The 27,357-nt window shown below is 39.1% G+C and overlaps 2 protein-coding genes across 2 annotated transcripts in view; both read right to left on the reverse strand.

The window, feature by feature from the left end:
* LOC118556518 (gamma-aminobutyric acid type B receptor subunit 2-like) overlaps positions 1-4,810 on the reverse strand; it is a 92,946-nt gene extending 88,136 nt beyond the window's left edge. The window contains 1 exon segment of the mRNA XM_036145867.1: positions 4,661-4,810. Coding sequence (XP_036001760.1) covers positions 4,661-4,810 — 150 coding nt within the window.
* Positions 4,811-8,020: 3,210 nt separating this feature from the next.
* Positions 8,021-27,357, reverse strand: part of LOC105937545 (gamma-aminobutyric acid (GABA) B receptor, 2) — a 204,806-nt gene continuing 185,469 nt past the window's right edge. The window contains exons 12-15 of the mRNA XM_036145868.1: positions 24,294-24,401; positions 18,366-18,572; positions 12,121-12,246; positions 8,021-8,146 (exon numbers count right to left, since the gene is read on the reverse strand). Of these exons, the coding sequence (XP_036001761.1) occupies positions 8,021-8,146; positions 12,121-12,246; positions 18,366-18,572; positions 24,294-24,401 (567 nt within the window). The remainder of the gene's footprint in view (positions 8,147-12,120; positions 12,247-18,365; positions 18,573-24,293; positions 24,402-27,357) is intronic.

A 27,357-nucleotide genomic window follows, 5' to 3' on the forward strand; every position in this document is an offset into this window, starting at 1 on the left:
GTTCGGAGAAACTCTTTATCACTGACCACACAGTTTTGGTTCGGACAGAAAAAAATGTTTTAATTGAAACAAAGTAAATCAAACTTTTATTGAAGACATGTTTGAAGAGTAAACACATAAATGATTGACACTGCCGCTACTTTTCATTTTAAAAATACCCAACTGATCAGCTGTATAGCTTCAAGCTCAATCAGCTGCTCTCTTGCAACTGCAGACTGGAAATGAAAGTGGCCACAAGGAAGAAAAAAAAAATAGGTATGACACAAGAAGTGAAAGAATGGGTGGGGGGGAGAAAGGTGATGGAGGTCAGGAGAGTTTTCTCTGCCTGTGCTAATTTTGTTTGCGAGAAAGGCCGCGATCTGCAGGAAGCCGAGAGGAGGAGGGAGAAAACAATATTGCGACAGCATCGTGTCTGGCAGCCGTGGTGGCGAGGAGGTAAAACGGGGCAAAAAGCTGCCACCTAAATCCATTTTCGACAGATTCAATTGAACAGGCTCAGTCATGCACGACCACATGACCAATTTACCAGCCATGGTGTCAACAAACACTGAACCTCCAAAGGAGTCTTTAGAGTGCTTTCTTTCCTCTGCGATTCCCTGATAACACTGTCAGCGAAGCACATATCATAACCTCTTGTGTCTCACAAGACAAATGGAAGTGTCTTTAGAGAGCTAAAATCTGTAACCTTTCAAATATGCTTGATGTAACTTATGAAATCGCTAAGAGGTCATGAGTAAATCGAAATCTGGCGACTGGCTGGATATCCAGAAGTTTTCCACAGGAAACATATTTGAGGGCAACATATCCAGGGTATTTTATTTATCTGTCTGGCTTAACTTAAGTTAAGTTAAGTTAACTTAACTTAACTTAACACAACACAGTAAGAGAGATCACACTGTGACACACTATGAAAGTAGCTCGTAATCATCGCTCATTTTCTGACATCCAGCCTCTAAAAGTTACACTCAAAGTGTTGCGTTTGCCTGGTTTATTTTAGATAATATGCACACACAGACACAATTTGGTGCATGTCAGTGAATAAGAAGAGCTGTGTTTCATTTTATGTAGTTCAGTGACTAAAATATAAATTGCTGTTAGTCGTGGCTTATTTTTCATTTTACAGTTAAATTAAAGGACAAAAGAGAGACGTTTACAAGTAAAATTAAACAAAACCATCCTCATTTGTAACCTGAGATGGAAGTAACATTCTCTATAAACAATCAATGCTCTCCATCAACAATGCCTTAGTCAACCTTTTCTCCTTTCAAAATTGCTTTCAAATTTTCTCCTTTCTGCTTCGCTGCAGAGTGTAGCCTGTGTTTACTTCCTGGTTCCTGAGCCAATCATATGAGAGTATGAGTGCTATCTATTTTGTATGTCGTTCTGATTTAAAGCACTATAGTAGGTGTCATTATTACTTAGTACTTCTTCAATGAGCTTCTAATTTAACTACAAATATATTCAAATCTGTTGGGCTATCGTCCACCCCCCCCCCCCCCCATAACATGAGAGAGAAATAAATTATTGATGTGTTTGCAGTGCAGTTTGAGGTGATTTCTTCTCTTGAAGGATAATCAGCAAAGGAGAGTTAAAAGCATCCTTAAGTGGTGACAAATGCAAACACTTTTTTTGGGGGGGGGGGGGGGGGTGAGTCCACAGATAAATAGCATGCAATACTCAAAGAAAAGCACCATTTGTGACACACAGTGAGCCTCCTTGAAACTCAAGATGATTACAGCGCAATTGGCTGCATATTTCCATAGACTAAAAAGAATAATTGTTAAGTCTGATACATTTTTAAATATGTTTTTTTAGATGTTTGAGTTAAAAGATAAGTGGTTTCTCCTGTGTCATGGCAATTTATAGATTAGATACATTTTGGAAACTGCTCACACCTGATCGTTCAGTTGCCAGTTTATGTTGGTAGTATTACTGGGGGGTGTTTTCTCTGAGAATGCTGAGAGCAACAAAAAACAGCAACAAAACAAAAGACAATGGCAAGATGATGATTCAACCTTAATACATTTAAGTGTAAATGGAAAGTGTTCCAGAGACGTTTATTTCTAAGGTCAAATGCATAAACATAAAAGGCCGACCAGCACTCAGGCTACCAGTTTTCCAGAAAACTGTAAAAGTGCTGGAATCCTTGACGTTCTTCTAAATCAGATTTAAAACATTTGTTTAGGGTTGACTTTGACTGTTCTAGTTAAACTGTTTTACTGAAACATCATTAGTTAAACTTGTAGTCCAACTGTTTTTAATATTTGCTTTTAGTTTCTATTTCCCATGTTTATTTTTGTTTCTATATTTATTCCAACTTGCTTTTATTCCGTTTTTATTTTCCTATATTTTCATCATGTAAAGTATTGTCTTTGTACTGAAATGTGCTATACAATAAATTTGCCTTGCCTTGCCTTGCTTTACCAAAGTTATTCTACCTTCGATTAACACTTCTTCAAGCAGGCATTCTGACATGTAGCCGCTAGGAATTTTGTTTGTTACGAGGCATAGAGATATTGAGAGAGATTTTGGGAGTTTCTAACTGCAATCACCGTCATTGAAACTGATATCGCTCAACAATGCAGCAACAAACTAGAGCACTGTAAGTTATGCATATTTAATTACGCGTACTGCAATTCTAATATAGCGGCATTTGGAGTCCCAATTCCCTGCCTATAGCTGAAATGATACAGAAGACCTCCCCTAACAGGACAGTCAAACAGTCTTAGATGTTCACACTGCATTCAAACCATGTGTCAGTGCTATGTACTCTGTTTGCTTTTGTTCTCATCCTTCCATCGTTCCTTCCTCCAGAGGTGGTCGATGAGATGAGCCCTAGGTGGGTGGTGGGTATTCCTTAATGACCCATGTTTACTTTGAAAAGCATTGATCTCAGTCAGTGCTTTGCTTAACCAGAACAAAGAAGGCTCAAAGCACCATTCTCCAGCGCCACCGCAACACTGTTGGACCTGCATGGAAGATGCCACAAAGACATTGTTCTTCTTTCCACTAAATAAATAATTATGTGTTTGTCGTGCCACGTTTTCATCTTGTATTCCGAACACAATCACTCTTGAAAAAAATCTTTGTACCTTCTGAAAGACTTGGAGTGGGCCTAATTGAATTTCCATCATATATATCTTGAGAGACACCAAATATATTTGCTTAGTCTCCAATTAAATGGCAACTTAATGAAAGGCAATGTAAACCGAACTCCGTTCCCACTTGCTTTCCAAAGGGTGCCCTGATAGTGAAATAAGATACTGATGAAACCATACAGGAAGTATTCACACCCGGCCACCTCGACTTGCTTGTCTGTGGAATTGTACAGGATGGTGAAAACATGACAGGGTCCAATAATTTCTTAGTATAGAAATCACATTGAAAAGTATTTAAAATATTTTTGATTGCATTTGAAACAAAGACTAACCTTTAGCTATTAAAGAGATCATTTTGTGATTGTTATACAGCACTTCCCATTCCTTTTTTTGCCCACAACTTCGATCTTCATAGTGCACATGTTAAAATATGCAAACTGATTAGCTCTTCCATAGAAGTATATTTAATGACTGTTTAGAGGTTTCTTCTATATTTTAGCATGTAGTTATTATAAACAGTTCAGTTACACAAACAACAAGGGGCAACAAAACAAGACAACTGCCAACCATGATGCAAATAATGAACGTAGTAGAATTATCCAGTCCCTAACTAAAAAAAAAAAAACAACTCAAAATGAAGAGTTGATGTTTAACTTAAATGTATAGCAGACCTGTTGTATTAGATTTTAACAAAGTTGCCAGTAAACATATTAACAAATATATAAAACTTAATTTAGAAAAAATGCTTCAATAATGCTTATCCACAAAATAAAAACAACTAATATTCCAGCTAATGATAAAACACAAATAAACTTTGCAAGTGCAAAATTTATAAATATACCTTCACTATGTTTTTACCAGTGCCAGGACCATTTTATAAAGGGCAACAATAGAGTAAAGACTCTAAAGAAAAATACAGGATCAGATCTCCGAGGAATCTGGTAAAGTTATTTTATCAAACAGAAGCCACCTTCAGACCGTTTGAAAGATGCAGAAAATGGACTGTCTGGAGAAAAATGGTGAATATTACCATATATTTTATGTAACACTGACAGGAAATTTCCTGCAATCATTCATGTGTGGGATTGCCCCTCAAAAAAGAGAATGAGAATCAGCTTTATTTGCCACGTTTGTGCACATTAACAAGCACTTTAACTTCAGTTTCACTTTGTTCTCAATGAAAACATTTTAGGTACAAATTTACAGAATAAAAAAAGTTAAATAGATTTTTTTTGTAAAGATGTATACATAAATTTAAAGAGTAAGACATGGTTGAATTGGTGCAAATAACTGCCTGGGAGACAGAGTGCCTCTCCGGCAGCTGGTTTTGTAAATAACGCTACGCAGCGCCAGACTGAAGGTACAACTTGAAGTCTAGAGTTTGTGTGCAGGATGTGTGGAGTCTGCAGAGAAGTTAGCGGCCCTTTTCCTGACCTGTTCGAGTCCTGGATGGAGGGAAGGTCAGCCCAGATGATCTTCTCTGCAGAACTAATTGTTCATTATAATCTGTACCTGTTCTGTTTGTTGATGAGACGAACAACACAGAGATGTAAAAACATGACCAGCAGCTCCTGTGGACGGTTGTACTTTTTGAGTTTCCCCAGGAAGTACAGTCTCTGCTGGACCTCATTCTGAACAGTGTCTATGAGTGAGGACCATCTCATGTCCCGAAGAAGGGTGGCCCTGCCTGTAGGCAGACTCATCACCGTCATGGATCAGACCAACGATATGGTGTCATCACAAACTTTCGGGAGTTTCACAGACGGCTCCGCTGAGGGAGTGGGCACCATCAGATTTTTGCGTAAAACACTTGAAAAGAGTGAAGAATGCCATCAAAACACCCTTCAAGGAGAACATTGATCAGAAGCCTTTGGGTGATGCACAATGTTAAAGGGCAAAAGCAATGATGAACTGGTCCAGGGGCTTTAAGCCATGGATGGATTTACGCAAGGAGCAAAATGGGTTATGCACTTGGGGCCTTCTAGCCAATAGAGTACCATAGCTTTGACATTTCACCATACCCTCAATTGTTTTTTTACATTTTCCCCACAATATATTTGTTTTAAGGTACTCATATGTTGTATTGTTTAATTTTAAAAAATAGGTAATAAAACAAAAGGAAAACTTTATATATCCTTGTCAACATACAACAACACATGGTGGCAAAACTTTAACTTTGTGAACAATTCTTATCACCGCATATTTCCCTAATATTTCCCTATGTGTCCTAGTTGGAAAATTTTCAATTTTAGTCACACACCCCTCCACACCTCACACTATGTCCAGCAACAGGTTATACTTCTTGCTGTAAAAAACCTGGATTCATATCTCAAGTTCAATAAACAGCTCGTCAGTGACTAGCAGAAAAGTTTATTTATCTCACCCCAGGTTGCCAAACTGAAACCAGTGTTGTCAAAACATGACCCAGAGTTATTAATCCACACTTTTATCACAACTCCACTACATTATTGAGGGGCCTCTCTTTCACACCTCTCTCCTTCAGAAGGCTGCTGCTCGTCTTTCGACCGGTTCGTGCAGACAGAGTCATATCTCACCTGTTCTGTCGTCTCTCCACTGGCTGCCAGTGTGGCAAAGAATTGATTTTAAAATCCTTCTCTTGACTTTAAATGTATTACTTGTCTTGTTCTTCTGTGTCTCTCTGACTTTTTTCTTCCCAAGGGCCCTTAGATTAGCTGACCAGTTTCTGATGGTTGTACCAAAGTTCTAGACTGAAGCTCACAGGAGATGGAGCTTTTTCAGTCGTGGTTCCAAATTTATAGAAGAAGTTACCATTAAATATTCAACATGCTTTTTTTTTTTTTTTTTTTTTGCAGTTTTTAAGTCTTTTAAAAACACGTATTTTCAGTGGCATTTGACTGTGTGAGTTGATTTGTTTCAGTGTCTGTTTTCATTTGAATCCTTTCAGTCTCAGTAGTATATTAATTTCTGCTTTTAATGTTTTTTTTTTGTTCTAAATTATAATCATTTATGTATTGGTTTGATCTTTTTTTAGTACTGTGCAGCACTTTTGTTAAACAAATACTTTATGAACTAAATAGATTTGAATTTTAAATATTAATTTCATTTGATAAGGTACAGCAAAATCAAAAGCTTTTGTCACCGAAGTCCGGTTTTGATCATCAACTGAAAAGAGCGAGAGTGTAAACCAGAAAAGAGCTGGAGGTGCTGATAGAGAGGGAGCTGCAAATAACAGAATGATAGAGAAACATCTTACAGAATGGTGAAAGGAGGGAAATGTAAGAGAGTCAGTTCTATAATAAAGTAAACAGAGGGGAGAAAAAAGAAACAGGACATTAAATGAAAAGAGAGACCCGAATGTGAGAAATCCTAAAACCTGCGGCAACAAGGCAGGAGAGTCCCACAGCAATTCTGGAAGAGCACTCAGATAAATGTAAGTGAGACATTGCTGTTGGACAGGGCAGGCAGGTAAAAGACAGCAGCCACCGCGGTTGAGTAAGTGGCAGCTTGCAAAATGACATCTGATTATTTCACGCCATTACATCATATAAAGTCCCCTGCTACACGTCACATTTTCACAACTCATGCAATTGTGATATATATATATATAAATTATGAAATGATTCAATAGGAGCAGTTACAAGCAGTTGTAGTGTAATTAGTAGTTCCCTAAACAGCATAAAAATGTTGTAATTAAATTCGGAGCCACACTGAAAGCAGGTTTTGGCTGTCAAACTACGTTTACTCGTATTCATGGTTTTCAGCTTATCTGGGACCGGGTCGCAGGGGCTGCAGATTCAGTAGAGATGCCAAGACTTCCTTTTCTCCAGACACCTCATTCAGCTCTTCTGGGGGCAACCTGAGATGTTCCCTGGTCAGCCAGGAGACATCTCCAGAGGAACAGTGGCTCCACTTCAAGCCCCTCCCGAATGGTTGAGCTCCTCACCCTTTCGCCAAGGGAGTGCGGAGGAAGCTCATTTCAGCTGCTTGTATCCGGGATCTCGAACTTTCGGTCAAGACCCTAATTTCGTGACCATAGGGGAGGGCAGGAACGTAGAGCGATCCGTAAATTGAGAGCTGAGCCGAAAGGGAACGGATCTCTTCACCACAACAGCACCCTATAGATACCCGTGGCGGCCCCTCACTTGTGAGCAAAAACCCGAGATATTTAAACCCCTACACTTGAGGCAAGAGGTATTTTTCTACATTTTCCAGCATCATAGCCAGAAAATCCGACGTATTTCCTGTGATAAACACAAAGCAGTACATAATTGTGAAATAAAAGGGTGTTTTTTTTAAATGTCTTTTGCAAACAGACAAACATGTGGTGTGCAACTTACTCAGCCCCCCTGAGTCAGTACTTTATTCAATCTATAATTCTTTCTCAGGTCACTCCTGGGTCACTTTAATACCTTCGTACTCCTTCCAGTCAATAGATCCAAGTAGATAAAAAAATACTTTAAAACTAAATCTACAAGACGTATAAATATTTTAAGGATTAATAATACATAGTAAAACCTCTAGAACCCAACGATCTCGGCTGCAACAAACAAGAGACAGCCCTGTCATCTCCTCATTGCAAAAAGATAATAAAAAGAATACTACAGTGAATCTGAATTGTGAGTCAAACTTTGGCATGCAGCTACAGCGGGATGACATCAGCAACAGGTGAGTGCATTCTTGTGTGCACTCGACCTTCCCCCTCCCTCGCTCTCCTCCTCTCAACCTCAGCGCATACAGGTGGGGGCAGCAGAGGCAGTGAGCTGAGACAAAACCTGCGAGTCTGGTTAAAAATAAGCGGCATAACTATATCTGTGCGCACGTATGCCACAGATGCTCCTCCGTCCCAGTGCACCCAGTCCTACGTGGACGGATCCATTTTTCTCCTCTGGATAAACAAACGTATCGAAGTAACCCCCCCCCCCCGATCTGTTATGTGTGTCTCATGAATCGACAGTCCTGCTCTCTGCGTCGTAGGTGTCAAGAACCATGGCCGTTGCCACGGTGATGCCACACTGCAATATTCCGTTGCAGCTCAACGGATGCCGATGCTTGCTGCAGCGCCCGAGCTGGGGGAGCGGGGAGGGGGACACACACGAGGAGACACGAGGAGAGACTAGAGTAGCGGGGGGGCTGCAGCAGAATCCACCAGAATGCAAATCACACTTTCTTGACAGTTTGTCCTTCATTGTGCCGTTATCAGTGTCCTAGACCACGATGGAAGACCATGGTTCGACAATGAACACATATCTGTGTGTATAACATGCTGGTGCCCAAGTTGGCACGTTTTATTCTTTTTGTGATGTCAAGATGATTTTCAAAAACAGAGCCACAGGGATAAAAGTAAACCCCCTGCTCACATGATCGGAGCACGTGTGTACAATTGCTGTATAACGTGTGTCAGTACCGACAAGTTTTAATCTGACGGCAGGCAGCGGTCCCATTAACGAATGCTTAATTATTAAAGAGCCACAACACTGATCTACAAGCTTACCGAGCCTAACCGCTCCATCAGCATTCTCGGGACGTTCCAAGAATAATTCCCCTACCTTGACAAAGCCGTTTGGGAAAGAGAGGCACAAATATGGGGAACTTTCCTCATTGCATTTAGGATTTACGTAGAGGCGCGTCAGCAAAGCGCCACGGTCATCATCTTATCCGGTTCAGAGTAAGGCAAATTAAATCTTCAGCGGAATCCAGTGTAATGGAGTTGTATTTCACTGGAAAACACGTCAGCGGCAGGCTTGTCGAGGACAATGTCAAGGTCGCAAGTTATTGTCTGATGAGGCCATGCGGTCTGAAACTGTAATCAAAGCTGCGGGCTTCAATCGCAGCTATACAATAAGACTCAGAGGTCACTGTCCTCTTAAACACTACAATATCCACATGATCCCTGGCCCCTCTTTACTTTTATTTGATAGGGTATTAAAAAAAGTCAAGGTTTATAAAGTATTCTTCAATGACCTATCGTCAGCCTCTTCAGTTTCATCTCCTTGTTAGTGACAATGAAAGATGCAAAGGGGAACACTGTAATTGTTCGCACTAATCTTCATAATGGTCTCTGTAGCTTTTGCCTCTGTTGCTTGTTCCTGGGCGTAAATAATGGCATTTTATTTGTTGAGGTTGGTCCAGAATACGTTAAAATGTGTTATAAAATTACAAAGCTTATTATGCTTTATTGCTAGAAGTTAGTACACCTTCAGATCATTTACAAACAACTGCAGCATAAAGAGCCATTTGTTTGCCTTTAAAACTCCAAGCCGAATAAAAAAAACAAAACAAAAAAAAAAAACAGGCTGGATCATCAACAGTTGCTCTAAATCTTTTAATGCAGGGGTGTCAAACATACGGCCCGCGGGCCGGATCCGGCCTGCCGAACAATTTAGTCCGGCCCTGTAGCTAAATGCATTATCATTATAAAAAAAAAATTATATTTATTTTTTTTTTATTTTTTTTTTCCAGTGTCCTGTCTGGCAATGTGGCAATAAGATGCCACAAAGAGCTCATCAGATTTGACTTTCACAAGTGGACAAGATAAAAGGAAGAGAATGATAAAACAATTATTGAAAAAAACATGTACTTTGTTTAATAGAAAATATGCAGTTCCTATATTTTCCACGAGGGGCGCTGTGTTTTAATTAGCAGATTAAGCTTCAGGTGTGGAAAAATTCAAATAATTTCTTAATTTTTATCTGTTTGATGTATTTTGTCATGCAGGACAGTGTTTTTAAGTTCAAAAAAATGTGAATAAATGTTTTTCAACATTGTATAATCACTGTGATCAGTTCTTATGCACAATGCATATTGTTGAAATTGCACATACTTTTCTTAAAAATGCTGAGGTTATTCATAATATATTGTGTAAAAGTGAAATTAACTTAATATAAAAATCAACAAGTCCACATTTATTAGTTCTATTTAATCTTGCAATGAGTTAACTCGTGTGGCCCTCTCCAGATCAGATTAAGCTGTATGCGGCCCCTCAACCAAAATGAGTTTGACACCCCTGTTTTAATGTATTTAGAAATTAGATTAGGATTTTTTTAGTCTGAGACCGATTCAAACTAATGACAATTCCTCCAACCTTTAAGCAAGCTCTCCTGTAAACAACACTCATTGTTTCTGAGTCAGTAAGGGAATATTTATCTGGAATGACTCAAGCAACAAATGTGCTGCACTATCCCACTGTGTTGCCTCAAAACTCAGCACTGATATACCGCAGACCCTCGGGTGAAGCGAGTTCGTGCAGCTTTGTGAACCCATGGTCAATTCCCAACTCACTACAGTGGGAAAATGGGAGTGGGGAGCAGGGCAGATTCTGACAAAGACAGAGAGAGGGAGATAATAAGAAAATAAGGAGGCAAGAAAAGGCTGCAGACGAGGGGAAAGCCACAGGAGAACGCTGGCCTAGTATGACGTTATGGCTTACAAAAAAACTGGGGAATCTACTGGTCCTTTCTTTTGCTGTTATTACCATTGGTCACTCAGAGGAAGTATTACTGCTTAGTGATTTTAATAGGTGAGGATGAAGGATTTAAGTGCTTTATCTCAGAAAGAACATAAAGATTTTATAAGGACCCCCTCTGCAAGAAAAGTATCACCCATCCTCTTTAAATTAATAGTGGGTGTATTTAGGAAACAATAGCTTGAAAACTGAAGTAAAAGGGCCTCTGTAGTGTTTTATTTCATAGTTGTGAGTGATGTCATAAAATATATTTTGATTTAAACCATTTACCAAAATTTGCACCTAACCCATAATTTGTGCTCTACTATATAGAATATAGAAGTTGATCTCTACTAAAGCACAGACGTGGGTAGTAAGTACTTGCATTTACTCTGTGACCTTTACTTGAGTAACTTTTTTGAAAAAAAAAAAAAAAAAATCTTCTTTTGAGAGTAGTTTTACTGCATTGTACATTTTACTTTTACATGAGTAGTATTGTTATGTACTCTTACGTGAGTAAAATTTCTGGACGTTCTACCCACCACAAGTAAATGTGATGGAGGTTGTTGATTAAAACGACCTCTAGCACAATAAAATCTCAACCTGAAAATAAATCCATCGATGAACGTAATCCTGCAGCAGCAATTTTAAGTCTGGTCTGTCTGGTCGAAATCACTTCATCCACTTTCCCCCCCCCCCAGCAAAAGCCTTGTGAAATTAATGTTTTTTAAGTTATTACAGGTTGTTCTTGCTGTTGCCGTTGTGTCGTGTCTTTTTCTTGTCTGACTCTTTCGTTTGCTTCCATATGTTTGAGTGACGTTCATCTTAGCTGCCAGCTGTGCGCCTATGATTGACACGTAGCATTAACTAATCAGATTGGATGAAGAATGGCTCAAAGAGTACTGATAGGCCACTTTAAGTGACCAATTACAGAGCAGCATGGAGTCACATGGAAGTGAAAAGTCTCCGAGCACACATACGTCCTTGTCTGGCCAGCGTCCCATTTTATAAGGGAACAGATTTGATAACTTCTTTTTGATATATGTTATATATGAATGTATACACCTGCAGCTTGTGTTAAATTGAAACAATTGTGTATATGTCCATTTGTATAATTTTATTCATAAGAGCCACAGATCTACCAGCACATTTTTACTTTATAAGCTTTATTTAAATTCTTGAAAAATACATACTTACCAGCCACCCCTTAAAATTCATCCAATAGGTATATTTAAGGGTATACTTTTGATTAAAAAAAAAAATCTCCTAACCCCTTTTCTCAGGTTGGCAGGGTAATGCTATTACTCTCCACTATACATGAATTATATAATGTGATTGATGATAGTTTAAGATTTTTTTTTCCCCATAAGATTGTTTTTTAATAACTTAGTTGAGATTTAGCTTAGTATCTATGATTATCTTGGCATTTTCAACATTTTATGAAGAAATAATGTACTATAGACCTATTGAATTTATTTGAATATCTTTCAAATCTGACTTAAATCTGAAAATTGAGTTTAAAACCGAACTTCCTTATCGGCTTTCTTCTAATTAACTCCTCTCCAGGTATTGCGGCTGCCATCTGGTTTGTGGTCCCACCTTGCAGGCCCCCAGGCCCTTAGTGCAGAAGAGCTCCGGGCTGCTTTTCCTCCAGCTCAGCCCCAAGGGCCCTTCACTGCTGCTGCTGGAAGTCTGGCAAGCTGGACAGGCTTGTTGAGAATGTGCCTGAGCGAAGGTATGCAGATGCCCAACCTCAGGGGGAATGCTGATTCTTACACTCAATGGTTTATTGATTCAAAACACCCCCCTGGCTGAGGGCTTAGAGTCAGAGAATACTCCATGAGGACCCTACTGCTCACACTGACAACATTCACAAATGAATATGTTAAGCAAGGCTTTATTTTAGCCCTTTAGGTGGGCTCAGAAGTACATGGGGCAATCAGTACAATGAAAGTGGGGCTTTATTGAGATTTAAACAATTGTGCTTTGACATACATTCAACTAGAACATAAGGAAGCAAAGAGTGCATATTAGGCTGGAAATGTACTAAACATCCCTTCTTCAAAAGATGCCCTAAATAAATCTTTTCATCAGAGACTAAGAGAAAAAAAAGCATGTGACCTGTTTCTTTCAGATAAAGATTATGTACCTCCACACACAATTTATTTTAAAACTGAAAATACAAAGTCTAAACATGGTGCAGTACAGCATGAGACACCCCTTCTTCCCCCACAGTGCCTTGGCAATGAGCAAGAAAAGCAAGAAAATCCATATAAAATGATCAAAAGAAGTTTTCATTAAAATCCACAAAAGATCCTACCTCTCTTTCTGACCTTTCGATTACCTCTGCTTGGCCCAAAGGTCAATTAGAATCAACCGATGCCATAAATTCTCGAGGTCTCTGGCCTCTTGGGAGGCAGTCAGACATCTTCCGAACTACATACTAATGTCTGAAAGACTTGAGGAGTGACTCACAAAGAAAAAAAGTCTCTCTTTGTGGAATCAAAGGCTGGGGGTCTTTGAAGATAATTCAAAACGTTTTTATTGCTCTAATGTGATATTCCTAAATATAGTTTCAACAGAAATACAAGGCTTGAAAACAGTCTGTAATAAATAATGTGTGTTCACTTGGTGAATCGAGTTACTGAAATAAGTATATTTTTAATGTTATTCCAAATTATTGGATATGACTGCATAAGAGAAGTTTTAGCTTATCATCATGACCGAAGCTTTGAGTTTAGGGGATCATCTTATCTATTGGCTGTCTCACATGCCTCTCATTGTGACGTCCTCACTCCAGTGAGCTTTTCAGCCATTCATTGTATGGCCACTGCTGTCACCGTATACTTTGTAAAATGGCTGAGAGTGTATTTGGGAGATTCTTTCACGCGATCCCCCTGAAAAGTGGAAGAGCAAGTAAGATGGTCTTGTGCATGCGTAGTAATTCAAAAAGTGACTTGGGCATTTCTTACCTACATCTCCAGAAAAATCGTCCACTCTATCTTTAAGGTATTTTAAACGTCATTAAGTTCATCAGTTTGAACTTTTAAGCCTAAAGAACTGCTGTTTAACTCGAAATGTTAAGAATAAGCCACATCTTACCAGCCAACGTTTACATAAGAGGGAGTGGTGGCCTAGTGTTTAGAGCAGCGCGCTTGCGCTCTGAGAAGGTTGCAAGTACCCGGTTCGATCCCCAGTGCCTGCACTCTGGGTCCCTGAACAAGACCCTTAACCCCAGATTGCTCCCCGGGCGCCGCACATGGCAGCCCACTGCTCCCCAAGGGATGGGTTAAAAGCAGAGAACACATTTCGTTCTAATGTGTGATTCAATGACAGTAAAGGATGATTATTATGAAAATTTTAAATATAGTTGGTAATCCTGTTAGGAAAACACTTTTTGTTATACCGGGTAAAATCGTCCTAACAGTTATGAATAAAATATTTATTCAGAAAAAGGAGGTTAAAAATTAGATCTCTGTGAGAGCTCCAAGCCTGTAAAAACTCTTACCAGTCTAATTTGTCAGAGTTTTGTTCCTCCTCTCATCCCCCTCTGTTCCTCAAGTACCGGGGATTTCGCCTTATCTATTGGTTGTCCCACATGCCAATCATTCTGACGCGCTCACGTAACGCTAGTGTGCGTGCATGTTGATTGTTGGTTTTCGCTTGCTGGTTGCCCATGCATACTTCCAGTGTTTATGTATCCGGTTAGCTTCAGCATTAGCCAGCCATTGTATCTCAACTGCTCTCTCTGTATACTTTGAAAATGTCTGAGAGTCACAAAAAGCAAACTGCATACAAGTTTATGAGAAGAAGAGGAAGGCTTCAGTAGAAAGAAATAAGATCAGAATGGATTCGGGAGATTTTTTTTCACGCGATCCCCCTGAGGAACGGACGGACAGGTAAGACGGTCTTGCACATGTGCAGTTATTCAAAAAAGGACAGCCTTCACCTTTGAGTCAAGAAAAGCTTGATAAATTAGGCACCAGCTGAGATCTGTGTGTGGGTCACATAATAGTTCCATGTTAACGGCCTAAACAGGTTGGACTCTTCCATTAGCATCCACATGTTTGAGTGACATTAGCCCTCAGCTGTCCCACAATGTCTGTGTGACACGCATTTCCCTGACCACACACGCCACACATGGCATTCCTCACACAAAAAACTAACAAAGCCCATCTGGGCTGCGGATGATCCGTTCACAGCGCTGTCCATTCAGAGCTCAGTCTAAAGCGGAGCCGTTTCAGCTTCTTTCACAGCTTGAGGCCCTCAGTAATTCCTGCTGCAGTTCGTGTTAACAGAGCAGCAGGAAGAGCAATCAGAGTCATAAATAATTTTGGTCTTAACTTTATTCAGCAATTATTTGTACATTTGGGGTCTGTTTCATTTGATCCATTCAAGTAGGTCTATCTAGAAACAAAATGTTTTACAAGAATAAAGCAGACAGCTGGAATGGACTCAATGCGTGAGTGTTGCTGGCAGCAAACAGAATTTCTGGGGATGAACGACACGACAATAAGAGCAAATTGTATTTTTGTCATAAAATCTGGAAAGGACCACAGAGCCGTTCACTTGTTTAGAAGGTGCAAAAAAAGAGCGTGAATGTTGTGAATGGAGTTTAAACAGACATGATTCTCCTCATATGGGCAGTCTTGCTATGTTGAAACAATAACAGGGGAGTGTCATGGTTCTTCTTCTTCTTCTGTTTTTTTTAATGGCGGTTGGCAAACAACTTATAGGTGCATTACCGCCACCTTCCAGAATGGAGTATGGATCAGAAAACCTATTATATCCTCTCTAAAATACCGAGTGTCATGGTTTAGTTTTGGTCTGGCTTTTTTCCTGTTATTTTTCAGTTCCTCCTCTCACTCAGCTCACCACTCCCTCAGCAATCAGTCACACCTGTTAGGCATTAATTAGTCAGAACTCACTCCACCTGCCAGCCTCCCTACAAAAGCCTCCCTCAGTCTTTGTTGCCTGGATCTCCTGCTGCCCCTGTACTCCAGCGGCCCTGCGCTCCCTAGAACTGTCTCGCGTTGCTTCTCTGGATAACTGCAGCCCTACATCTCCAAGAACTCTCTCCGGTCCGTCAGCTCCTGCTTTCATCTACACCCCAGTTCCAGTCCAGTCCTGCCTCTCTGGTTTTCTCATCCACTACTCATCTTTCTTTCAATAAACTCTCAATAAATAGCTCCGTGTGTGTGTTGTGCATTCTGCGTTCATCAAAGAGAAATCATGACAGGGAGAATTTTTTTTTCTCTGTTTTAACCCACTAACCAAACAATAATGTGTCGACACTCCTCTTTCACTTTTTAACAAAAGTAAAACCTCTACCTTCATGACTAGTCGGTTAAAAATTAAATGGAGTTGACTAGATCTGCTCTTTCTGCGCCGATGCAGGAGGTACAAATGACAGCAAAACAATTGTTGTCAACTCCTCAACAAGGAAAGTCGCTGTTGGATGTCCTAATAGATGCTAAATGACGTCATCATGTAATTTGCACATTTGTTTATGTGCTTGCGATCCAGGCTGTAGGAAAGAGAAGCTTTTGGCAAGATAAAATTGTGATTAAAAAAACAAAATATTTTTGGAACTACAAATGACAAACTATTTATCAAATAATTAATCATTTTTATACATTGCCTGAATCCATACATACATCAAATTTGACCAAAAAGACAGTTATTCAAGGCACACAATGAATGAGGTGAATAAGGGATTCAAGCTGTGCGTGAATCAAATTCAGAGAATTATTTTAGTGCAACAGTTTCAGAGAAAAAAAAGGATTAGATTAAAAACTATATTTACATTATATTTATATCCAGCTTTGTAATCTAAGGAGGAATCATCGCATTATACATTTTGTATATTAAAATGGAGTGGAGTGGGTCTCCGCTCTGCTCTTTATGCTCTGATTGCAAGCGCAGGGCTTTTGGGATGAGGTAACTGCAGTATGTGTGTGTGTGTGTGTGTGTGTGTGTGTGTGTGTGTGTGTGTGTGTGTGTGTGTGTGTGACAGATAGACAGTGCTCACTCACGGCGGTGCTTGCTGCCACCTCAAGACAGTAACTGCAGACTGATTGGTGCTTTCACATGGAGTCACCAATAACACAGAAAATAGTCGCTAGATTTGTCGCTAGTCGTTTTTAAAAAAAAAGAAAAGTCGTAAGAGGGCTCTGAAAAGTCGCTTAATATAGCGACAAGGTCGCTAAGTTGGTAACACTGAGCGAAACGTATTATGAATTGCATGAGAAATGACACAAAAAGTTCTGATTGGCCACACTCTGCGTCTGAGGAGAATCTTTCAGTAACCAATTGGAGATCTGCATAAGGAAGCCAAAAGTTTCTAATCATACATACACCCTCATCTGTCAGGTGTCCCACGGCATTAAAAACCTACACACAAAAACTTAAATAAACCCAGAATGGAATGGGAATGCTGAAATGTTTTTAAAATCAGACACATTTTTTTTTGTTTTTGTTTATGTTTACAGTGTCTACACATTCGTCCTGCAATTTTGATGCGGGTGGTGCCTGTGTGCCCCCTATTGAGAAGCTTCTGATTACAGAATTAAACGACAGAAACCCCATTCTGTAAAATATACATGTAATTAACTTTATCCTGAAGTAGTTGCAGGATTTATCAGAGTAAGCATAAAGCCGGTGGTGTTCTTGCCCTAAGACATTTTACATTTTACTGCTTCTTGCTCTGCATTCATAGAAACATGAAAGCAATATCACCTTCCAGTTTCCACTAAACTGAGATAGAAATTGCTGTACATCAATAAAACACAAACTGTTTTATGTCTTTCTATTGATTCAGTCATTAGCAATATTTACGGGGATTAAACTTTTTTTAATATATTGGTATATATTGGAAATGTGGTCAATTTATCTAAATTATTTACAAAGCCTCCTATCAATTACATTCAGCTTGTCATATCACATCTAACAACAAATGATATACATTTGGCTTAATCTGGAATCCTTTTATTTCTTCACCAAGGCTGAAGAGAAACAAATCAATTTTAAAATGAGCCAAGGTCCATCTCTGTTAAAACCTTCACAGAAATCCATAATATTTCAAGTAATTATAAATTATTGCAAATAAAAGTCTGAAAAAAATTCAGAAGTAATGATTTGTCTTTCTCTGAAATAAAAAAGTAATTTAATGTGAGTTGGTATTCCTTCCATGCCTTAACAAACCTAAATTAAACACAGATTATCCCATTGCATCTACTCTTTGGAATTAATCTGTCCGACTCTCTTTGCTTAAGGCGTATAATTTTTTCGGGTAGCAACTTAGAAATGATGGGTTCCACAATATCTATAAATTGTGCACATTTGCCTCTGGCAGTAAAACTATAATGCCTTCAACAAAAAAAATAACACTCCAGTCAATTTTCCTTTAGCATATGCGGCTGAAAATATTCCCTTATCATTTCATCCAGTCTTAAAACGCAGCCTGAGGTTTACTCCTCAACAAATGCTAATTCATCACATAGTCATTTGTTAATATTTCATTGAATATTACATGTCATCAATTTCTAAAATCAATACTGCCATATTTTTTTTTCTTCCATGGAAGAGTGTTAGCAGTGTTAATGTCACTACAACACCCAACAACCTTTCCGGCAGAATGAATGCAATGCTAATTGCCTGTTTTCCAATGGCCCTTGCCAATGTCTCCCATTGAATCTGGCAAACATCCGGGAATGGAATGAGCACAGAAGGCAGCAATGGCTCACATCCTGACCCAAAAATAACAACAACCACAAGTAAAAAACAGATGCTCTCGCTGAAGTATAATTAATTTCCCGTCCTCGAAATAGCTCAGTGTTGCTCACTCGGACTTTCATTGCCGAGCAAAGCCCTGTCAGATTGGCCCAAAAAGATCGGAGGAAGAGAAAGACGATTAAATGCACTCTGACCTCCAAGCTGTATTCCTCCACGGTCCTCTTGAGAGGGTCCACGATCTGCCAGCAGATGAGGATGCATAGGTCGATAAGCAGCATCCCGCCGACGATTATCAACAGTTTCTGGTCCTTTATGATCTGTAGAGGAAGAAGGTGATGATATGATGATATTAGTGAACATCTGCTCATTTAATGGAGTAACATCCATGTCATAAAGGCATGTGAAATAACACTCTGCATCTAGCTTATTTATCGAGCGCTACCTTCTTTAAAATATTTAAGGACGCATTCTCTAATCTTACTTGTGTAAAAACAAAAAAATCGGACACTTCCAGTAGACCTATTGGTCGATAACCAATTAGAAGTTCTGTCTCCAAGCCAGATTTTGTCGCCTAAAAAGGGGACCAATGCTGAGCCAGTGCTGCTCACCACTAAAGCTCCTCTTTTGTACTCTGAACTTTGGAAGGATGAAAGCCATGACCTGTTTGTGATCTTCATTTATAATAGCATTTGACTGACTGAAACCGTGAATCAAAAGAAAGGTCAGGAGAAGACAGGGTCAGGATCTGTTTGGAAAGCATCGTATAGTCTAGATGCAGCTCGCACAGGTGTCCCATTCCCCGGCGGGCTCAGAACGCGGGACATGAGGGGAGTGTCTTTTGATCTGCTGCCTTTTGATGATGCAAGGACTGAGCAAATGTGGCCACAGCGAAACGAATATTGGTAGCCCTTGGTGGGATTTGCAGCTCCTCCATTAGGTATGTCCGATTTATTGCAGGAAGACGCGCATTGAACATCCATCCGCCATGAGGAATTGTGTGGACCAAAGGAAAATTAGAAATGTGTGCAATAGAGTGCTGTCTGAATACAAGAATTTTATTTGGATTGTTTTGAGTAGAAAGCGTTTATTTGTTCATATGTTATTGCTGCAGGGTCATCTCTTAAACAATTAAAAAAGGATCTGTCACGTAGAGTACATTTATATATTTAAAGAAATATTGCAGAAATAATTGGTTTATGTTGTCATTAATTCCAAGAAGGTTGTGAAGTTCTTTGGAAGAGGAATTCGCCCACTGCATCACGGATCCTCCACCATACGTTGCCACACGGGCCTTTTTCTACATATTCTTTCTTTGCTTTACTCCAGAACCATTTAAAAAATTTTTTTCCCAAAAAAAGTTTATTCTCTGATAAACAGCTATTTCTTTTGTGATGTCCCTCTCAAACAATTGATAAATTTTATATAGTGCTGCTGTTTCCTAATATGTTGTTTGGAGGATTTTTAACTCACTTAACATCCGCCTCTCTGAACTGGCAAGATAAATATTGATTCTTCCATTAAATTCTGAAGCTTAGCAAAGCCTCTGTGTCAGGAAGAACTTCAAAATGGTAAAGCGTAATTTACAAAATGCTACAGATACATGTAATGTATAGGATTAATTAAGACTACCAATAATTGCTACAACACTGACTTTTAATTACAAATGACAACAAAAAATCTTTGACATGGTTCCGCCCCTTACTTAATGAAATTTTATTTTTGCCTTTTAATTACATTTTTTTGTTTTAAATTGTGCTTCTTTAATAAAAAAGTTATTTGTTTTAATTTGTTTTAAGGCTTTTTACCTGTTTTCTCCGGGGGTTCCTAAAAACATGGTAAGCTCTGTGTATTACAGACATAAAAAGGTTTAAAATTCTCATTTAGCACCAAAACGTGTAAGCACCTAAAAAGATTAAATGAACTTTTCCAAAATCCTCTGAGATTCTGACTGAAAAATATCTATTATGAGGAATTTTGGAAAATTATTAAACAGACAATTTTACAAGGATATTTGCTCAACTTTGATGTGTCATATTGCCAAACGACACATATGGGATTTCTCTAAATTTACTCTAAATAATTGTCTCCTGTTACTGCCATTCAAACATACCATTGCATTGCGCAGATTTTCTCAAGGATCCAACTGTATTTTAGAAAAACTTCAACACAAACAAATAAATGAATAACATCATGGAATGTGCACACAGCCTTAATATGATTAAAAGGGAATTATATGTTTTTTTCTCTCTTTACTTTCTAAAGAAACAACATTTTATCTACTGACTCTGGGTGTCATGATTTAATTTTTTGTCTGCTTTGTGTTAGACTAATTAGTTTCCACTCTCCTTAGCCAACAGCCGTCAGTCACCGGTCTCCAATCAGTGAGCCCAGATCAGCTCCACCTGCTGCCAGTAATTACTGTCAACTGTGCTCACCTGTTCACCTGCCTACATATACCTGCCTCAGTCGTCCACTCACTGCTAGAATGTCTCATCTCATCTTGTCAAAAAATAAAATAAATAAATAAATAAAATAAAAAAAGAACTGTATCACTACTAATCAAATATAAGCAAGAAAGTAGATGTATTATTTAAAGTTGTCTATATTTACTTTGAAGAAAAAGTTCAAGATATCTATATTTACAAGCCCAGATCACTCCCTCTATCCACCTATCCAGCTTCTTCTGTCATAACGTCAGAGAGCCCATCTTAATCTTGTGTGCTACTCATAATTTCACAACGCTTCCTGTCAACAATAAAAATTAAATGTTAAAAACCACTTATGCATGCTCTAAAATACTCGCTCTTCCTATTCCCAATCTGCCTGTTCTCATTAACCCTTTTATAACCCACAAAGCCCTACTGATCAGTCACAACTGTCGCAATCCTCTACATTTACATTCCACACTCCTCCCCTCCGGTTGTAGATCCATGCAGATATTCTTTTAATACATCTTGTCGTGGAATAAGCTTTCTCCCCTCCACCATCACAGCTCTCACTACGTTAATAATGTCTTGAAACTGATCATAGCAACTACCAATTTGCCAATGTTTACCTTCTCCCCCTTGACTGTACCGACAAAGGCAAATTTCCCTTTGGACAAATAATAAAGTATGAATCTAATGTTCTGCTAGACAAATATTTCTGTTTTTGCTTTATTCTGTGTATTAAAGTCTAACTTATTTGAGCAAGAGTGGAAATAATTGTTGCTTTTCTGTTTTAAATAAAAGCAATAAGATCATGTCTGACATTTAGGATTTTAATTTACGTGTTAATACCTGCGAAACCTTGGCATCTTTGCTTCAGGTCTTCTCACCCTGACAATCTAATACTGGCCCACATGGCAGGGGGATTCTGGGCAGATTTTTAAATCTGTGCTGCATGTCAAGTTTTGTTTAGAGAAGAGGGACATGTCACCGTCTATGAGCTTTTTAAGGAACTGAAGATGTGCTGACTGCAGCCTACAAAGCAGAGCCTTTATCAAACTCACCCTCGAATTACAATCTCTTCCACTGTACAGAAAAAAAAAAAAAAATGAAGGAAAAACAGTAAGAAAGGGTTAAGTACTGATGGCTAACACTTGTGTCTGTCCATTCACTGACAGCAGTGGGCACCAACAGCAACTATCAGTCTGAGGAAGCCAAAACACCTGCACTTAATCAATGTGGATGAAGTGGAGCGTGTGTGTGTGTGTGTGTGTGTGTGTGTGTGTGTGTGTGTGTGTGTGTGTGTGTGTGTGTGTGTGTGTGTGTGTGTGTGTCCTGCACACAAACCCTGAAACTAAAGAGCTTATATCTTGAACGTTAAGAGCTAAACTATGCAGCAGGGGGTGAATGTTGCCTTAAAGGAAACATTTGTTTTGTCTTTGTTAGCAAGGGAGAGAAGGTGAGAGAAGGTAAAGTGAGCTGAAATAATTGGCAATGAAATGTCAGAGCAACACTAAGTTCAAAGAGGCAAAACAACTCTGTTTCCTGGAAATATATATATATATGAAAGAAAAAAAAAACACCACGCATGAAATAAATACAAAAGGTCAGGTTCAGAGCGATGAAATAGCTTTGAAAAGCTATCTTTAGTAAAACATCAATAGTCTTTTAACCTCTTTTTATTCATTATCCGTTCCCGGTCTCCGGCTTTCCGTTTCCTCTTCAGCGGTCCCGCCCTACTTTCTGTGCCATTGAGGCCAGATTGCTTGCCTTGTTCCTTACACTGTCCTGCCTTGCTTCCCTCCTTCTGTCAGTCCACTATCCCTTCTGCTGCTATTTTTCTACATCCTTCTTACCTGCTCTACTCATTCAGTCACCCTTCCCGCTCTCTTTCTTTGCCAGGCCGCCCACTTGTCCAATAATATGAACAGTTTTGAGCAAGAAAGAGAAGTAGACTGGGAGAGGGGAGCAGCTATTAATACAAAAGACCATGAAAACTTGCAGCACAGAGAGAGAGAGAGCAGCAGTTTATGTACTGAAACAGATCAGACCAATAGTTTCAAAGGCGATATGTCTATATCTTAATTTTCAAAGAGACATTTTTAAAAGCAGGTGTTGCAGCCACCAGGATTCATACTTTTTGCTCTTTGATTCAAGTCTGGGGACGATCAGCCACACAGCAGTGATGAGATGTTTATATCCTGGAAATGAAAATGCTTATGGCTAAATGAAGATGTTAATTATCTAGTTTGGTGTTAAAATAGATGTTTAGGGCAAGATTTAACCATCAGAAACCTAATATGTTCTGACATACTGCATTTCCAAAAACCACTAATGACAAAAATGCAGGGAGACATGCGCGTTAGTTGGTGACACAAATGCAAGAAATGATACATAAAAATTAAAACCAAAGACATTTTACATTTTTAAGGTTTTACAACATTCAAGTTCTGGTGGCGGATTACACATAAGCTGCAGTCAAATCCAATTAAGTGACTTAAGGCTAGCAAGCTTTCTGTAAACAGCAGCTTAATGACACGATAAATACGCAATACAGACCACGAACTGTCTTTGAAATCATCATTGTCCTTTTTGTGGCTTACTGTAAAGCTGCTTGCCAGAAACTTGTAGCACTTTCATGACCCAGATAAATTCAGGGTTCACGGTGCTTCAAGTCATTGCTTAGTTATATTTTGATGCTTAAAATGTGCTTGTATTTCCTTTGCCTTAAATAAGAGCTCTCCATATTTCAGGAGAAACAGGAACATGCCAAACACTACACCCATCACGGGAGAGGAATTGGAGTTGGTGGAGAAATAATGATAGCTCCCTGTTCAGCAAAACAACAGAGTAAACTGGAGAGGCGACAGCGAAGCTGAGTCTGAGAAGGGACTGAACAGTCTGTGCCTCTTCAGAAGGCTTAGGCCCTTCAGTGTTTGCAGCAGTGATGCTGCAGATCTTCTATATAAAGCTGTTGTCGAGAAAGCGATCTCTTCTGCAATCATCTGATGGGGTAGCAACATCAGAGCCGTTGACTTTTAAAAAAAAGGTGAATCAAGCTGATCAAGAAGGCTGGCTCTGTCATGTGGACTGCTCTATTGGCTCTGATTGTACAAAAAAGTTTATTTCATAAAATGAAGGACTTTACAGTCAAAACTGTCTGTCCTCCTCATGGGATCCAGTCAAAGGCTTCTGCAGATCCACTCTAATGCTGACCCTGAGAGGAGATCCTTACAGCCTCCATCACAATCTACAATGACTCTTGGGTGTTACAAGATTTAATTTTCCTATTTGATTATATAAATATTCTGGAATTTAATTGAACTACCAGCAAGATTGAGGAAGTTGCAGTAAACTGGTTTGTTTTGGTGGTTATTCAGGAGGATCGAGCTGTATTTTTCCCCTAAGTAGTTTGCAGATTGTCTAAATATTTTTTTTTCCTGTCGGCTTCATAATCATACACTTAGGCACATGTCCCTTAAAAAAGACACGAGTCCCTTTAAGGTCAGGACCAAGCACTATCTATATAAATATTCTCTCTCCTTTTTATACGGTGTATGTAACTATCTAGAAGCCCACGCATTTTATTGAATAAGTTAATGTTTTCCTTACCTTTTTCTTCATCTTCACATTTTTGAAGATGGCGTGTACCCTCCACGTCTTGGCAAACATGGCGCCAAAAGCTGTTGTGTATCCAACAATGAGGATCCATGTCCGAACCTGTCAGAACAACAACATACAGTCATGACATGTCATGAAGGGCCAATCAAAGCTCAAACCAGCATCTGATCTGACAGCTATGTGAAGTTAAATTTGTTCAAAACAGGGTTGCGAGGCGTTCTAAAAATAAGACGCTGTCAAATTTATTTTTTACTTCCAAGAGCTCTAGTGGAGCATCCTTAGCACTGGGGCTGTCAGACTTCTGAGATCATTTTATCTTTCCTAAAAGTAGAAAACAAAATGTGGACCTCTTAAGTTTTGGCACAAAACATAAAGATGAGTTTAAAAGCTTGAAAGTTCAATATAATCTAAAGACCCCCTAAAATAGCTGCACAATCGTAAATCAATAGACAGTTGTGTACTTCAGTGTTACAAGCTGCTTATGCACCTACAATGGTTCTCAAATGTGCCTGGCTTTTGAGATGTTAAAAACTGAGACTTTGATCGACTATTTGAAAACATTTTACAGTTTTCCCACATATCCCGTGCAATGCAAGTGTAAAACAAAGAAATAGTAAAGGAAAAAATAAAATCTGAAGGCCAAAATAACCTGGTTGAATAAAGTACCCATATCCTCAAACTAATGCTTTGTGAAAAGAAATTTGATTCAATCAGTATTCTCAGTTTCATTTGAGGCTTCATTTGCAGTGCATTTGAGGGATTTCAAAGTTCAGCTGTGTTATTGGGATTGTCCTGACCTTTCCGCATTTGCATGTCTGAGATAACCTCTCATTTTCAGAGAGGTTACAAAGGATCAGAATTATATCATTGCACAAAGATATCCATCAGAAGACGGAGACTAATAAAGTCCTACGAAATTATACATGAACAATGAATATCTATTTGAGAATATATATGGAACAACAGGACACTGCAAAAACTAGACACATATCCAACCCAGATAAGAGGATGAGACTGAAACCGATCAGGGAGACTCTTAAGAGGCCAACAGACTAAAAACGTGGCAAAAAATGTCCAATACATTCTAGTTGTTGTATACATGCATCAACTATCCTCTTTATTCTTTGCATGTCTGGACAGGGCAATAGACTTCCAAGACAGAATGCATTTTCAGAAAGCAAAACATCTTCCAAAATCTTGTGGAGAAATGTGATGGAACCAAACTTGAGCCTGTGGGTTATAAATCCAAATGGTGTGTTAGCTCTAAAACTACTCTGCATGGAACCATACTGTGATTAAATGGTACATAGTTCCAAATATAAGTCAGTTCTGGGGAAAAAACACAAGTTATCTGTCAGAAAGATGGGATGAGAAGGGCTTGTTGTTTCAGGCATCACAGTGAGTCTAAGTATACAACCAAATCAATAAGGGAATGACTTCACAACAGGAAAATTTAAGTTTTAGATTGTGGAAGCCAGAGTCCAGGACTAAATTTGACAGATAATCTGCGGTGTCAGCTAAAGAGAGATGGCTTCCTATCTGATCAATTTGGAGAACATTTAAGGGGTTGGGATGGAAATGGTTTACCAAATCAAGACTAAAAGGTGTTTTTAAATCAAAGGGTGTGTTAACAAACTTTTTGGATAGGGTGTGCACTTAGGGTGTGTAAGTGGGTTGTTGCATCTTTTTTCCCTTCTAACAGTGGTTGTTTTTTCAGCTACAGGATAAATGTTACAATATATTTGGAAAAAGGTTCAGACATTTTAATCCTGATTTTAATTTTATCTACATCATGGAAAGCTGACATTTGAACTGGGATATGTACTCTTTCAAGAGGCTCTTTTGGCAGAGCTTTGGCTACAAGCGATGAAAAAAAAAATTAGACCATCTATTCACTAGGACACAAGGTCATCAATCAGTAGAAGATCAATCCACCTCTGCGCTCCTTTGCTGTAGATCTTCATCTAAGGTTACAGAGTTTGCTTTGGGTCTGCAGCGCAGCTTCATCCAGGTGACGGCAGCTTGCGTCTGTGGTGTGTGTGTGTGTGTGTGTGTGTGTGTGTGTGTGTGTGTGTGGTATTATCTCAGTAAAAACTAGTTATCACTGTAATCAAAACTCTAATTAATCCAGTATCTACATAGTCACACGGTACTGCTACTTGAGGGGAGACTCTTAATGTGCTATGTGCGAGCTAGAGAACCTGCAGGGAGATTCACTCTGCCTTCTCTTGATCACGAGGTGCATGTGAGAGGTTTGCGAGTCACCTTTATATTTGCATATTTCATTTCTAGTGTATGAAGTAAATTAGAAATGGTAAAATACTATAAGCAAGGCAAAATCCACCTGACAGCATTCATACCCCTTAAACTTTCTCGCATTTCATCTCAAACTTCATTGCATTTTTTGAGACTTTATATTATAGACCAAAACAAAGTATTGCATAAGGGTAGAGAAAATTATACATGGTTTTCAAAATTTTTTACACCGAAATATCTCAAGAGTGTGACCTGCATTTCTATTCAACAGCTCTAAGTCAAAGACCTGCATCACCATCTTTGACCGCAGTTTCAGCTGCTTTGGGGGGGGGGGGGGTCTCTACAGGGTTTCACCCGGAAGACTGGTTAAGCAGGAGCTTGCATGGGGGGCTCAGACCAACAGTGCAACAGCTAGCGTTAGCTAATGTTGTCCGGGAGGTTTACTGCTACACTGTCGCAGATAGAGGAGCTTTTACTGAACTTTTCATGTTGCTCTCAAATATCCGTGTCGTACTGTCAGTTTATAGGATGCTGCACCGTTCAGCATTACGTTTTCCGTGTCCGTCTGCCTGGGAAAGTTTATCCGAAAAACCCTTTTGTGTTCATCTTGCCTGTAAAGAGGGTCGCATAATTTCTTCTGACTGTTCTCCATATGTTAGTAGACCTTAAAACTTCCACCAGCAGCTCATTATTTGGGCCAGGTGCATGCCTGCAGGGAGGAGACGGGCTCTACTGCCAGAAGAAATGTGACAACTTGGGCAGATGTGAATGAGTTAGTTTATATAGATTCTGATGCAAA

The sequence above is a fragment of the Fundulus heteroclitus genome, chromosome 13 (genome assembly GCF_011125445.2).
Source record: "Fundulus heteroclitus isolate FHET01 chromosome 13, MU-UCD_Fhet_4.1, whole genome shotgun sequence".
NCBI classification, from domain to species: Eukaryota; Metazoa; Chordata; class Actinopteri; order Cyprinodontiformes; family Fundulidae; genus Fundulus; species Fundulus heteroclitus.